Genomic DNA, 17,245 nt, shown 5'->3' with positions numbered 1-17,245 from the left:
GGTCAGCACACCTTCCCGCGTCCATAACTATTTTTACCAATATTTAAGTCCTTTTAAAGGAAAATTTATCGTTTTAGCATTCTTTAAAATTTGACCGTTTTAAGTTGGCAACTCTTAAGAGGGCTGGACACCAGCGCCTTGTCCATACAAACGCATTATACTTCTCCCTTCCTCAATTATGGCACTAGAGAAATTATTTTTTAATATGCTATGGATATCCACCATTATTTTATTTATTTATATATATTTTAGCTATCAAGCTAATTTAAAAAAAAAATACATCTTAATTATTATACTTAACTCTAAAATTTATAATTAACTTATATGTACTGTCCCTCACAGAGGTGTCTCTTCGCACCTCGCAGGAATGCATCCATGTTTTTAGCAGACCTGACGCACTCAGGGAGGGCATTATACATGAGCACACCCTTGTGAAAAACACCCCCAGCCGTCTTATTCTTTCTTACTCTACTTACAACTAGTTTGTCCTTATTTCTAGTATAAAAACTATGTTTATCTCTATTCCTTATTATATAATCATCAAAATACTTAGGTAATAACTTATGATCTAACTTATAAACAAAAGACAATGTACTAATATTTAGACTAATTCTAATACTCATCCATCCTAATTCATCTAACATACTTCCAATACTCTTAAATCTACTCACATTCAAAATAGCTCTCATAGCTTTATTCTGTATTTTTTGCATTTTTTCTAAATCTTGGCCACTAAACAAATTAAGCACAGTGGCACAATAAACCACATGTGGCAAGACAATTGAATTAAACACTAAAATTTTACTTTTTTTACTTAAAATATTTCTTAATCTACATAATACACCAACTTTTCTAGCCATTTTTTTTATTATATAGTCAGCGTGCATTTTAAAATTTAGTCCTGAATCTATGTATACACCTAAGTATTTTATATTTTCAACTTTTTCAATTAACTTATCATCAATTCTAATTTCATTCAATATATTTTTATTTTTACCATTCAACCACATCATTTTTGTTTTATTCACATTCAACTTTAATTTATTTTCACACAACCAGTCATTCACATAATTTAATTCTATATTTAAAATCTCAGACATTACATCAACATTCTTTCCAATTATATATATCAATGTATCATCTGCAAACAAATGTATTTTACACATCTTAATTACCTTAACAATATCGTTTATATATAATATAAATAATAAGGGTCCCAATTTGGACCCTTGCGGCACTCCATGAGGTGTTACAAATTCAGAGGATAACACCTTATCAATTTTTACTCTTTGCCTTCTATTATTTAAGTATGATTGAAGCCACTTTAATACTATACCATTTATTCCTAACTTATATAATTTTTGTAATAAAATATTCCTATCTACTGTCTCGAACGCTCGCTTAAAATCTAGAAAAACTGCTCCAACAACCATGCTAGATTCATCCATCGTCTCCATCCAATCAGAAACCACCAATTGGATAGCGGTTTCTGTTGAATGTTTCACTCTAAATCCAGACTGTTCCACAACCAAACAATCATTTATACTAATGAACTCTTTCAATTGAACCATAACGATTTCCTCCAGCATCTTCTCAACAATTGGTAACATATTGATGGGCCTCATTTCACTGGCTTTATGTGTGCCCGTAACCTTTGGTACCGGTACAATAGTAGACACCTTCCATGCATCCGGGACGGATCCCACTTCTAACGATTCATTTATTAATTTCAGTAACTGAGGTCCAACCATGTCCCAAGTGTTGATTAAAATATCTAGAGTCAATCCATCCATACTAGAAACTGATTTCATGCCCTTCAATACACCATTTAATCCCTCCATTTTCACTAATTTAAACCTTTCAAACTTATTTAAACCCAAATTAATATCATCATTCACACTATTATGCCTTGTTTGTATTGAATTAACTATATCATTCACACTATTGATGTAAAACTCATTCAATCTTTCAACCATATCCTCTTTATCATTATATACTACTCCCTCGACTTCTAATTCATTCAAAGAAACATTTTTTCCCCCGGAAATCAAAGTTTTAATTATTCGCCACATTTTTGTGGGATCTTTTTTTGCACCATCAATATTTCTTTCATGCCAATCCCTCTTCGCATTACGTAAAACATTCACACATTTATTCCTCTTTCTTTTATACTCTAACCAAGCCTTTTCTAATTGGATTCCATCCATAGCCTTAATAATTTTATATCTTTTATAACTAACATTCTTATCAACTAAGCTTTCCTTTACTTCCTTGGTAAACCAAGGTTTCAGCTTATGCTTATGCATGATTTTTGTGGTTTTTACGCATTTACTTTTAGAATATGTTATATTACGATACATTATCTCCCACATTTCATTCACACTATCACCATCCTTTCCCCATACATTGAGATGCATCTATCGTTTTATTTTTTTGATTAGATATTTTTTATAGGAGCTAGGAGCCGCCAAACATCTATAAAATCGCCTCTTTTTTACACCCACAAAAATAGTCCAGCGTTCTTTTTTAACGGTCGATTTAAAAAAAAATACGCAAACAGTTGCATAGAAAATATCTTTCTCATACCGATGATGAAATTTTTTAAAAATTGGTCCAGTTTCGGAGGAGGAAATTGGATAATACGAAACCTCGATTTTGTCGATTTAAAATACGTATTATCTGCTCGAAGCGCAACTGTCGCATTCACTCAATATATATATTGATATATATTGTCGCATTCTCTCAATATATACATTCACTCAATATATATGTGTATATCGAAAAAAGGAACGGCAACAAAATTAAGGTTTCGGATGTACAGCCCTCTTAAGGCGCTCTTCCACCGAATACTTTGACGCACACGTATCGTGACTGATGACTAGAGGTATGTAGAATAGTCACAGTGCTATCCATTGTTCGGCAAACCTTTAACAATGCATTTACAACCTTTGAACAATACACGGCCCCCTCAGGCTCCGGTGACTACTGATGACTGCGACAGAACATACTACGTCAACGCGACGTTTGGGCATTCATATGCGCAAAAACGATACGTGCGCGTCAACGTATTCGGTGGAAGAGCGCCTTTACTCACGCACACATTCGTAATTTGACATTTGACGTTTGAAGTTTGACGTTTAAACACGCTCGACTCGCATCTCATCTAATGGTGCTTACGGACTAAACCAACGACGATTTTGGGCCAACTTTTTAACCAGCAGTAGCGTACAAAATATCGAAATAAAAATTAAATTTTAAAATTGAAATTAAATATCAAAATCAAGCTAAAGAGCGAGATTGAGCTAAAATTAGATCATCGTTGATGTTTTGAATTACAACAATGTTTTGAATTACGACGATCCGCATTTAAAACCAGAGAAATATTATAATTTCTCTGCTTACGAGCGAAAAAAAATATTGTTAAAGTCGTCACGAGATGTTACTGTATTTCCACGTGGATGATCGATAAAAAAAAAACAATTCATAAAAAAACGCGGTGTCGGATGTCGGTGATTTGTCAAAGGGTTTTTTTTCTTTCGTCGAAATAAAATTAATAATCACACATTATCCGATAAATTTTACCTCTGAAATGATTTAATTACTTGATTTATTTCGACGAGAGAAACAATTGAAGAATAAAAAAATCCGTTTGATGTGACCGACAACACCCCGGGTTAGCAAAAATCGTTGGATCACCCATACTAATACATGATATATTCTCAGTAACTGCGCATTACGGGGAAGTAAAAATAATAATTCTTTGATTTTTTTTTTAGTGCGTATCTTCGTAAGTCAAAACATCTTCGACAAACAAAAGTCGAGGATTACCTGTATGTGATTGTTGATGATCTAATTTTAGGTCAATCTCGAAAATTTATTTAAATTGTGCATGTTCTGTTTTAACTTTCAATATTTAATTTTAATTTTAATATAATGATTATAATTTTATTTTGATACTTGAATTTAATTTTAATATAATAATAATAGTTTTAATTTTGATATTTAATTTCAATTTTTAAATTTAATTTTTATTTCGATATTTTGTACGCTACTGGTTTTAAAAGTTGGCCTGTGGGCCGTTCGATGGCTTGGTGCGTACGCACCATAACACCACATTTACGGACACTTGCTTTTTTAATTCTGCTTCTCTCATCAACTCTATATGCTATTCATATTCTTTATTAATTTTACAATATGTAATAATCAATTGGTTAAACGCATAGATATAGATATTATTAAATATCTATGGTTAAACGTCGAACTACGAATGAGAATGTGTGTGTGAGTAATACACTACATGTGCTGCCTACTGAAATCCGTCAAATCTTAAAGGACGTGAAATCAATAAATTACCCTTGTAATTTTTATTTTATTTATTTTACATATTTACTACAGTGAGATTATATAATACTTAACTAACGCGTCACTGCGACCAGACATATAAACATAATACAAACATTATATATATGAATTAGAGAGACATCTATATTAGAGATAATATACATTTTTTGAAATCATATTCAAATAGTGGTGACATAGTGGGTAGCATGGTTTTTGCCAATTTGATGGAGGAACCGCTTCAAAAATGACATCAGATAAATTGGCAAACTCTGATAGGAAACGATCGACTTGGAGTCACAAATATCCAAGTTTGACCAGCAGCATTAAAATTATATTTCGCACTGCAGGCTAATGTATAGGTATATGGTCGAACTTCACAGACCGTTACTATTTCTTCATAATATGGAGAGCGACAGAATAAAACGACGGGGTGATTTAATACACGACTTTAGCCAGCAGCATAGCTCGGTCGTTAAGCTTCTGCTTAGCGTAGAGAGGCGCCGGGTTCGATCCCAAGAGCCAACCTCGATTGAAAATAATTTTTCTGAGTATATCTGTGTGCTGCTGGTCAGACCTGGATATTTGTGACTTCAGCTCGATGGTTTCCTATGAGAATTTGACAATTTTCTCTGATTTCATTGTTGAAACGGTTCCCGGTAAAATTGGCTAAATATCCTTCCTACCTACTATGTCACCACTATTTGAGATTGATTAATGCACAATAAAATACATGTATGTACAATTCATAGATGTCTCGTTAATTTGCGAGTTTTTCAGTGTCTCGTAATTCAGCGACTTGTATAATAAAAAAAAATGCTGCAATGTTTGTAATTGGCCAGGAAGGCGCACTGGAGTTATCTGTAAAGCCTTCCTGGTATATATGTAAAAAATTAATAAATAAATCAATTTATTTGAAAGACGAGAGGAAGAAGTATGGGATCAAACAAATTGTTTGAACCTGTACCAACACATAATATGATAACGCAGTTTCAAACCCTACAATAATATTGTTGCGTACGCGTGGGTGGAGGATCCAAGTAAAAGGCCAACAGTCGTTTCACAGCATTTATTGATGATTCAGGAGTTACACGCACTGTCACTGCTCCGTCCAGAATGACATGAGATCGCCTACGTACCGCCTTATAAGGGGTAGATCTCTCAGGACGTCTAATCTGCTTACCTACTGTATAGTCACGTATTCGGATATGTATTCCCACGGTATGAGAAGTGCAATCATTGTTTAGCTTTCATGCACTTAGCTTGTTGCTAATCCCTAAAACCACTTACACCGGTCTCACGGTCTCTCAGGAAGTCTACCCGTCTTAATCCGATCGCAGTTACTCGGCGGCTCTGTTTAGTATACGTTACAATATTAACAACCAAGGGTGTACTATCAAATTGTTAAGAACCGACTCTCCTTTTAAAATAAATAAAAAGAAGTATCGGTTGCTGAACTTCAACTTGTGAAAACCTCCTCCTCCCTCCTCGTCTATCGAAAAAAATAAAAATTTAATAAAGATTTAGTAAAAGTTGGACAATTATAAAAGAAAAAGAAATAAACCGAGAGGGAAGATTTTATTTTAACTCTGAAATCTTTCTATTGAACAATCTCAACAATCAACTCGTGTGAGCTGGAGCGAACCGGCTCCAGCACACCCCTGGTTATACATATGTACATATCTATCTTTATTTTTTTTTAAATTGGTACCTCCCCTCATTTAATTAATGTTAATATGTTTGTATGTATATTACTGAACAAATTAATTTCAAATAAATTTTTATTTCATAATTATATTTCAATAGATTTTTTAATTATAATTATATTTAATAAATTTTATTTTAATAGCTCTGAAAGAAAATTTGAAGAAGTTTTATAATTATATGCAAGTGGCGATGACTAAACGTCCCTTGCCAAAAAGATATTGTCATTATATTTATGAGTTTCTTGTCAAATTATAACAAAAAACAGTCCGTGCTTACAATGATATGCTTCTAAATTCGATTTCCAATTAACTTTTTATTTTTTAATTAAAATTAAACGATATATATTATATATGCATACATATTGTAAAAATCTGTTATTGGACTCGGATGTTACATATATTATATATTTACTATTTGTTTTTTATACATATCTACATCCTGTTGTCTGTTGACTTTTCAATAAATAAAATAAAATAAAATAAAATAAAATAAAATAAAAAATATTTACATATATTCAGATAACGAACGAATATAGTTAAACGATTGTATAGGCATAGGTATAAAAAACACCGGAGCAAAATTAATAAAAGTAAATAAAAACAAATTTATTTATGTAGTTAATACTATTGAAAAGAACTCAGTTAAATTATAAATTTAACAATTGAAACAAATGAAGGAATTTATTTTTATCAAAAAACAAGCTCAACAAAATATACGATGTGTTGCAAGCAATTAATAAATTACTTATCATTGCAATGATGTTTAAATTGTTAAATTTAACAATGTGTAACGGGTTTACGAAATACGTCATTACCCAACAAATATGTATTTTCTTAACAAAGAAAACACACAATATCAATTATGAAGGTCAAAGAAAGAAAACAAAAGAATCATCAAAAATGTTGTGAGGTATTTTTGTTGAGATTTAAAATATATTGACAAACGATTACTGAAAAATCGAGCTACATTTACTCGTAGTTTTATTATGCAACACCACTACCTATAATTTGATTATGCGAAAAAATTCAACGGTGATTTTCAAAAGGATGCATTTGTAAGCATCTTGCACGATCTTCCCTTCGGGTTAAAGAGACCGAATTGTGCTATTCACCTATAAATCAAGCGGCTGGAACGAGGTCGCCATGGAACGTGCCCTGGAAGGGAATTTTGCAGTACTTGCCCAGCGAATGTCAAATGATCCGATCCAATCTGTCGTGAATGCAAATTCTGGACCAGATTGTGTCATCTACAACGGTGACTCGATCTCAAAATAAAAATCGTCGAATTGTTTTGGCGGAAACCACCAACTTTCACCCTGGAGAAATTTGATACTTGGCAGTGAACATTCGATATAACTAAAGAGAAGATTCGATCCATAGAAAAGTATTACCTTCTCGCTTCGCTCTTTGGACATATTTTATTACTAAAAAGGTATTATACTTATTTATCGCATAGAATAATGAGAAAAGGTACATATGTATATTCTCAACCATAGGCAAGAACCCAAGGCTAACATGTTTGACCTTTGTGGCCCTTTTGATTTAGGGTCTCGTTTATCAAAAGGTAAGTTTTGCATATCACGCACTTCGCGTGCAACGAGTTGCGCGAGAATAATTTGCATTACAATCGATATTATAATACAAAAAAAAAAAACAAATTTATTTTATCTGAGTACATATATCTGTTCATGCGAAGTCAAAGACCTGTAATTTGCATTCAAATAATTAAACGGTAAAAATCCTAGGGATTGTTTATTTTGCGTAATGACGAGCAGATGGCAACGTTCGTACGTGATATGAGAGCCGAATTCAAAGTAGTTGGGATAAACCGATGGAACGTTTTATTTTGAACGACGTGTAGGTAGTTGATTTAACGGTTCATACATCATTGATTTTATCCTGTGCCAAAATGACACGCTTAATGTCCTTGCCAAGTTTACTACGGCATATGCATTATTATATGCACATTAGTCGCTTCAAAAAAACTCACAACTGCTTATAAAATATGCTTTGAATGAGAGACGGCATTAAATGGAACTATTGAAGTGTATTTATCTATTCAAAATAAAGGGGGAAATGTCCATATGTAGCGGGCGGGAATTTGATTTAAATTACATTTTTGAAACTATTTACATTGAAATATAATTAAAATAATTATGGACAGTTGTTGATTAGCACTTTGAAATACAATATGTAATAAAAGCTATTAAATTATCACATAAAAATTGAAATGAAATGAAAATGTATTTGAAATCTTGTATTCGTTGATTTGTTTTAGTTAAACTTTATCAATAAATTGTTTCATTTTTAAATATTATATCATAATATAATATGTAAGTGGTTGTACTTAAGGAATAAATTTTTATTTTTATCAAAATTTACATTTTTCATTTATGAAATCGCGTTCAAAGTCGAGGACTTTGAATTAGATTGCCCCTTTTTTTCGCTTTGTTTCATCGATCAAAATTCACCTTTCTTTTAAAAATTTTTGGTGGGAACTTTCCAGGTATTCAAAGCTAGATTATAATCGATCACATTAGCATATTTATTGTGATGTCAAAAGAAAGAATGTTGTCATTTACAGGGACACGATTCCCACACCCTCACGGTTACGTGTCGATAGCTCAGATCCGTAGCGGCATGTCTGCATACAAATCGAAGTTCATCTAAGATCTACAAATGGCCAAGCGATTGTCTACTTTTTTCATAAAGCGATTCATAGCAGAGTTTAGTAGTCGAAATCTCATGGGGGATATTGCTAGATGTGACGAAACTTTGCATTAGATATTCTCCTTTCATAGAGGACGTGCCGAAATTCCAGACATTTTGATACCTTGAGATTTGCACAATTTACCGTTAAACAATTCAAGGATTAAAACACGTCACGATCCAAGTCAACGCTCTTTTATCGATTTTTTTCTAGGTATAAAATCCTTTCGGCGCGTATCCCAAGTCATCAAAGGAAGCTAGTTAGGCATCTATTGAATAAATTCTGAACATCTTGACGGATGTTCCGTTCGTATCTCGTTCATCTATCGCACGACACAAACGCAACAGCGACACAATCGTAATGAGCTGGATAATATTCAAAGTGCATTTATGTGGGTCTCGTTGCACAAATGCAGTGATGGGTGCATTCAAGTTCAGCTCGTTCAAGGTCGAGCGTAGCACTTCTATAGCTGGAATAGTGAATAGGTTATCGTGAGCGACGTTCGAAGAAATTGTTTTTGATGGTGACTACTATAAAGCAGGTAGTGCATATAAATATGAAAGACAACATGGATAGTGTTAAATGTGCTAATTTTCAGAGCTAAGTATGAAGTTTGTCGATATTCAAACTCAATTTGTATGTACATACAATGTAAGAGCGAGTAGAATAAATACTGTTGCTAAGATCCTGAAGCTGAGAAGAAGAAAATAAATCAGTCAAAATCTCCCGGTCGAATTTTATCACGATCAAAAAACTATCTATTTATGATTCATAAAGGTATGTAGTATATAGTTCAAATAGAGTGACTTACTTGCAAACGTTAACTTTTTAGATACACTTTCATTCGAACGAAAAATACTCTCGATTCCTTCCGGACATAAAATCCGACGGACCGACGAAGAAATTAAAAAGTGGATATAAGGTTTCATGCTATGCATAGAACATAGCCGCAGTGATTTTTTGGGCAATTTATTGTAGCAACAAACTAGTGGGTAATAGGTCTTTCAATGACTCAAAATATTATTAAACAATATGATGAATTGTAAATCTATCGGTAATTGGATTATTACGCACATTGCGATCGCCCAAAAGACAATTTTTGCCATGAAAATCGCGAATACGGAATATGTGGCACTCGAGTTCTCGTTAGTATGATAACACTGTTCGACACGAAAAATGTTTCAGAGACGAGATATGACTTTTCTTATACATAGATCTATGCCCAGTGAACACGAATCTGGTAATAAAAAGTGTTGATTGGCTCGAGATTTGGAGATATATGTGTTTTTTAAATCGCGCGATTTTTCTATATCTTGGTGTTGTTCGGTCGATTTCTCAAAATTTGTTAATTTTCTGTTCAAAATTAATATTGAAATCTACAGTTGGGTATTTTATCTTTCATTTTTAGTACTTTTCAGCTTTCAAATCTCTCTAAATAGTCGTCCAGTTCAAATCAAAAGTCAAAATTACGTATTTTCACTTGGGATTTTTTTCCACTGTTAATACTATATTATATTGAGTTTTTTCTATTGAAACATGTTTATTAGGATAGTGTTCTGGCCACACTATTTTTTTATTTCGTTTAAAAGGGTTAATTGGATGTGTGGTAAACTTTAAATCGGTAAAATTTCGAACAAAAAGCTCTTACTAGTGTTTACTCGTATTTACACGAATCCGAATTGAATTAATAGGGATAATATATAAAATTATCTTTATATGAGAATTAAATTAAGAGATTTTAGTGACTTTTGGTGACATTCGTGACTTTCAGAGCCAAATCTATTGCCGACTAGTCGAGTTTTTTGCATTTGAAAATTGAGTTACCAATTACAATTTGGGTATATGTTGTAATAAAGACTAGTGGTTAACATAATAATGCTTTCGAACAAAGTGGTCACAGGTTCAATGCCACCGGTTACTGCTGGCCAAATCTTGGATATTTGACTCCAGGTCGATTGTTTCCTATCAGAGTTTGTAAATTTATCAGGTTTCATTAAAACGGTTCCAAAAAATTGACTAACTTGTCTTATTTCTCGCAAAATTCAAGTTTTCAGCATCTCAAATTCGCTGATTTATAAATTTTTTGTCAAATTTATCTATAGATGTCTCTATGCTGCTCTGTAAAATTGCTCTACAAATTGTTTATCGATGTTTATAATTGGCCAGGAAAATGCACTGGTGTTCACCTGGTAGTCTTCCTGGTATATATGAATGTATAAAAATAAATAAATAAAAAAACCAATACAGAGTGAAGAAAATTTTTCTCAGGGACATTTCAATACATGGAAAATAGAAAAAAATTCTAAATTGAATGTGCAAAAAAAGCAGCAAGTACTTTTCATTCAAGTAACACTCTTTGATTCATTTTCTTCATACCAGCCGTAAATAAAACCCACATCTTTCTTTAGGAAAGAATAAACAGCTAAATTTTGTCCGTTTTTTACATACTAAAAAAATAAGTATTGCAGAAAACAAGCTGTTGTATAAGTGAAAGCACATAAAATACGAATGATCAAAAGACGTGTGCTTCGAATAGTTATCATATATAATATAGAAAAAATAATTCTATCCCACATTCTTCTCTGTCGACTAGTCAACGAACTCATTCATTGGTATTCTGCAGAAGATGGCAGAGCGATGTCAAGAATACACTCGTTTTAGATGTTCAAACTCAACTATTACTTATCTCAAAGCCCACACAGAGATAGAGACAATATCTTCAGCGTTTAAAGACCAGATTATATCTATATGAATCTGACATAACATAAGTATTCTAAGCGGTCCCTGTCATATGACAGGCAGCCTATCGCGAGGGGTAGATTGTATGAAACTTGTTTATTTTTGTTAGTCCTTTCCTACGCTACCTTCGCACATCTTTATTGTTCTGCAAATTCAGACGTAAATAACCATCGACTGTGGCTGTGTGATTTTAACTCGGAATTAAAATTCGCATTGCATCGATTTCAGATCGTGTCCGTTATCTCGAACGGTTGCACGAAAAACAATAAAGCGTTTCCAAAAAAGGCATGTCGTGTCTTTGAATGGAAAAAAGCATACGATTAAATCTAATATGCACATTTTTTTCCACACCACTGAACGTAGCAAACTCAAAATTTATATTTTTATTTGTTACTTACTAACTTAGAGTTGATAAGGTTTTGGTTAGTATTCGTAAACCGGAAATAGTAATTTTTTTTAAAACAATATTTCATTAATTTATTTTGACCTTTTAAAATTATTTCTATCTTATTTATATTTTATATTTATAATATTTATAGTGATTTTAAGTAATAAAAAAATTTTGAACAAAATCCGATAACCGGAAGTAGAACTTTTATCGTGTGTAAGTTACCCTACATTTGTGCTCAATTTGTATCGAAAATACTATCATAGCCGGTATGTATGTATGTATGTACGTTTCATTATCGAATTTTGTGTTTTATACTTCTTATATTCTTCAAATACATAGATAAGGTCGTGTCTTGGTCACATCCGAATTTCTTATTATTAGAACATGAAATTACATATTGAAATTTCATAGTCGTTTTCTAAATAAATAATGGTTAATAATAGTTTGATTTAGCTTCGGAACAGTTTGTGTTGACAACTTATCGACATGGACTGTGGTTACAAATCACACTAAACCGACTGTAAATAATCTCATTATTTGACCTTAATCAACTGCTTTTAATATATGATCTTACTATTCAGCATTCAGTATAAAATATATGACAGAAAAGTGATTCTTTTATGTATGTTTTTATACATAGACAAGTATGGAGACTTCAAAAAATAAATATTACAATCATTAGAAGTTCATAAGAACTCTGACGAAGACACGTACATACATACATACATATATATGCTCATTTTTATATGGAATCATAGGAGAGTGATACGGTACGGTATAGAGTGACAATAGCCTCGGATGTGATTAATTTCCAAAACCACCCATTGAAATATCAACGGGCACAATACTAGTATACATATACATATCATCTACAATGGGTCTATATTACAAAAAAAGACGAACAAATATGCTAATATTCAATGCGTTTATATTCCTACATGTACCTAATAGTAAATTTCATTCAAATAGTATCAGAACATATGTTTAGTGAGGCGACACGATCATAAATCAAGTTAACTACTTTATTTACATATTTCAACAGTTCGTCTCTTTTGATTATTGTATATTTAATCATATAATTTAATCATATAATTTTATATTTAATCATAAAATTTTATTCCAATAAAAAACTTTGATTCGATTCGACTTCATCCACGTACGGAATACAGAAAGAAGGTAAACATTTTAATTGAACTTAAAAGCTCTGCACATTGTATACATAATGCATGTACAAATGCAACTGTAAAAAAATGCACCACTCGATAGTAAATGTAGCAAAATGTCGATTAAAACACCTAAAAGACCTATACATTATTATAGCCAGTTTCGAGATAGATAAATTGCACCGCTTTGCAAAATCGAATTTTCTATCCGATACTTTCGCATATTTGCGGCTATTAATTGACATACCTGCAATTGTGAGATCGCCTACCGATGGTTGCGAACCTGGGTCGCGAATCTTCTTCATATATACCGCGAAACATTTGGGCTTTTATCACAATCTCAATTTTGCAACCACACAAGTTGGAACTACGCGCATTTCTATTCCTCGCTAATATTTCTATGTTAGTCGAAACACACTCGTATTCGATATTTGAGCTAAAAATTGTCTATATTGCACTCTGTCGTAACGCTTTATTTAGATCTATTTATTTTTTATTCGCAGAATTGAAAATGGTGACCAATTGCAAAATGTTCAGTGCCTGTGTTGTATTCGCGATACTCTTCCAAGTTTCGGAATCTTCAGTCAATAGAGGACCTAGGATGAGGGTAAGATTTATTATAAGGAATTTTCATAATATTTTTAACATGTTATTATATCTATTTCAAATTAAAATTAAAGGTAGTTACAAGACAATCAGAACCAGACACACTAATGTTACCCAGCAATGCAACTTCAATAAGAGAAAATATTACAGATAATTTCAGGTACTTTTAAATCATTTTTAACTGTGATTATAATACAATTTGTATTAATATCAATATATTTTACAGTTGTGAAGAGAAAACTTATGGATACTATGCTGATATTGAAAATGAGTGTCAAATATTTCACGTCTGCCTTCCTGTAGTATATTCAGATGGTAAAAATCAAACGTTCAGATGGAGTTTCATTTGTCCTGAAGAAACGATTTTCGATCAGGTAATTTTTTTATAATTTGTTTAATTTGTATGTTATGTTGTAATTTTAAATGTTTCCAATATTGTAGGGAGTGTTCGTTTGTGTGAGGGAAGAAGATTCGTCGATCAGATGTGAAGATAGTGAAGATTATTACAATTTGAATGATAATTTCGGTGGAAGGGATCCCGAAGAAGACATTTCCGGTGATGATCAAAGCAATAGCGAAATGGAGATGGATGGTGCTCAAGAAAACGCTGAAGAAGATCCTCAGAAGAGGAAGAAGCCAGTGGTGACAGTTGAGAATAAATCTGAAGAGAAGAAACCTGTACAAAAGAAGCCAGAAGAACAAAAAAAGAAGAACGACAGAAGAAAACCATCATCGTAAATCGACTTTTAATACACATTTTTAATATAAGTTGCAAATTCTAACGCTTTAAATTAATATTAGACATTTAAAAAATATACTTGCCCTTTGATTAGGCTACGTATTGAAACAGTAATGTTGAATAGTCAGTGTAAAATAGTCATTTTATCCAACGAATGGTACTTGATTGACACAATGAAAATACGTAATTTTTAAGTGAAAGATAAATATTTTTTAAAAATTTATTTAATAAATTATATCCATCGTATTATACGAAGACTTAAAGACTATTCAGATTCGTTTTATATATGAGAGAGTTGGCTTGTGAAAAGTTGATCTTATCTACATACATACATACAGTCGTATTATTAAAGTCAAACTTTGATTGTACCACCTCTATTTTTTCGGTAATGTTTTTACTATAATATAATACTATAAAATATACCCTAATGTACTTAAATTATGTATTAAATAAAATTTAAAAACGAATTCTAATTCTGTTTCATTCTGAAGAATCCTTTCTCATCGAAATCATTTCTTGCGTGCTTGTTTTTCCTTAGATTTTCAATCTTATTGTTGGCAAACCATCCCATGTAGTAAAATATATGTACCGAGCCATAAATTACTATGAATGATAACATTCTCTGCGTCCAATTAAACATTTTAAATAGCACATAAATCCACCTGCCAGTTACGAAGTAAGTACATAAGAAACTGAAAATAAAACCAATATTAAATTCAAAAATAAAACTATATTCAAAAATAAAGAAAAAAAATAACTGCAAAGACTTACCAAGCGAAATATACTATGGTGATAGATCCTAAGCAAAACAAGCTCTTAGTGTGATTATTAGGAACTTTTTTAGTGGCTATGATCATCTCTAAAATCACTATGGGAATGATGTTTGTATGAATTGCATGGTTCATATACGATGGCACTACTAAATCCCACTCTTTAGGCATCACCAATTCGCGATCTATGTGATATGTTGCCCAAAAACATGTTCCAACAAACTAAAAATTGAATAAAGCGTTAGAAAATTATACTATAATATATCTACAAATTTAATATATAAAAAAAATACTTACAATACTTAAAGGAAAAACGAATGTTGTGAAAATGAAATCTCTGATCGAAGCCAGTTTAGACATGGTCTCATACGATACGTTGACTTTTGAGCCGTTCTGTGTTTTAGTTTTTACGATGTCGCATATGAAAGCCATCATCAAGAAGATCATCTGTATTGCCTTGAATGGAATGATGAAGTATTTGATGAAAATGTTATGTATTTAATATTCATGTGAAGGTATATATACGTACGAAGTTCCAACTGCTGAAAAATAGGATTTTGAAATCGTTTATGTCTTTGGTTGAATTTATGTTTCCTTTCGTTATGTCGAGGGAAGTTTCTATTAGAACTAGTGCTGAAATGTGATGAAATAGGGCTATTCCGTGGAACAGTGTTCTCATTTTGAGCCACATCTATAAAAATATGTTTTTTGTGAATACATTTTTATAATAAATGTATTTATTTAGTGACAGAGAGTTTTCTTACCCTTTTTTCGAATTTTTCTTTGACGAAAGAAGCTGTCGTTTGAGACATTTTTAGTAAAATTATAATTGATATTTGAGTCTATTCTTCTAACTGGTTCAAAATGTACTGAGTAGTTACATTGACGAGTTTGCAATTCGAGGCTATTTAAACAAAATGATTAGTTTGTAAAAAAAGTGCGATAATGCAAAATGAAGAGGTCGTCAACTTCTATCCGATATTTTTATTGTTTCATTAGTAAAATCGAACAATATGCAGATTAAATTATAATTCGCTTATTCGTAATATACAATGAGGGTATTGAAATTGCAATTTTTTAATTTTATTTAGAATAATTAACCCTTCCTCACCGAAGTGGGGTATGCAAGTGCCCCAATTTTTACGTTTTTCGTAATAACTATGTGGTTTACAAAGCTATATACCCTATATTTCTTATATTCCTAGAATGAACTACAAGAAATTTATTTTAATAGATTTTGTATGATTTAGAAAAGGGGTACATCGTAAAAAAATACATTTATACATTTCTACGTTGCAAAGTATAATTTAAAGGCGGTAGCGATAAGTCATGTTTTTGACTATTCGCTTGCATATTCTTGTTGATCGATGAATCAATGCGTTAGAAAGAGACATCTATATTTTCGTAAGCTATTGTTTTCGTCGCTTTTGGCGCGTGGCTATTGAGTCACACCGTCGCCTGTTGGCCTTACCTACATATGTGCGTTTTCGTGTTGATGCTTGTTGTTATTTTTTAATACAAAAATAGTCAAAAACATGCTATAGGACTAACACTTTTTTATGTTGATGTATAAAATGATTAATAATATATAATTTGATCCCATTTGTATTGAGAAAAGTTGTATTTTGATTAAAAATACTGGGGTCTTACTCGACCCCGGTTCGGGATACTCGACGCTCCTTCCTTCAAAGGTTAAAGAAAGTAAATTAATACGATTGAAAAGCAGCTGGAGATGGAGCAAGAAATAAATTGACTTAAATACAAATTAAATGATTTAAAATCGATATTCTTATATACATATTATTCATATACTTATTATTTTTTTACTTAAATTAAACAATGTAAATCGTAGACAGAGTTAATAAGAGATTGAAATTAAACTTTTTTTTCTTTGTATTTAACTTGTGTTTTTGTTTGTCATACTTACTTATCAGAATTTCATTTAATATACATATCTATGTACATACGTATTTAGGAAAGGCTTCACATTCACTTTCTTAGTGTTTTTTCATTTTTAAATTAATTAATTTTTTGTATATATTTTACTGTTTTTTTTTTTGGTTATTATTTTTTGTTATTATTT

At 31.7% G+C, this 17,245-nt stretch overlaps 1 protein-coding gene across 1 annotated transcript; it reads right to left on the bottom strand.

The window, feature by feature from the left end:
• Positions 1–14,606: 14,606 nt before the first annotated feature.
• On the bottom strand, positions 14,607–16,062 carry LOC143920161 (androgen-dependent TFPI-regulating protein-like). The gene is made up of 5 exons (XM_077442879.1): positions 15,927–16,062; positions 15,692–15,853; positions 15,460–15,618; positions 15,164–15,384; positions 14,607–15,084 (listed from the first exon to the last, which is right to left on the bottom strand). Exons 1-5 carry the CDS (start codon positions 15,972–15,974, stop codon positions 14,862–14,864), a joined length of 813 nt encoding a protein of 270 aa, XP_077299005.1. The 5' UTR covers positions 15,975–16,062; the 3' UTR covers positions 14,607–14,861.
• Between the last annotated feature and the right edge of the window lie 1,183 nt (positions 16,063–17,245).

The sequence above is a fragment of the Arctopsyche grandis genome, chromosome 12, assembly GCF_051622035.1.
Source record: "Arctopsyche grandis isolate Sample6627 chromosome 12, ASM5162203v2, whole genome shotgun sequence".
Classification (NCBI taxonomy): domain Eukaryota; kingdom Metazoa; phylum Arthropoda; class Insecta; order Trichoptera; family Hydropsychidae; genus Arctopsyche; species Arctopsyche grandis.
This window is presented reverse-complemented; position numbering and strand designations above follow the sequence as displayed.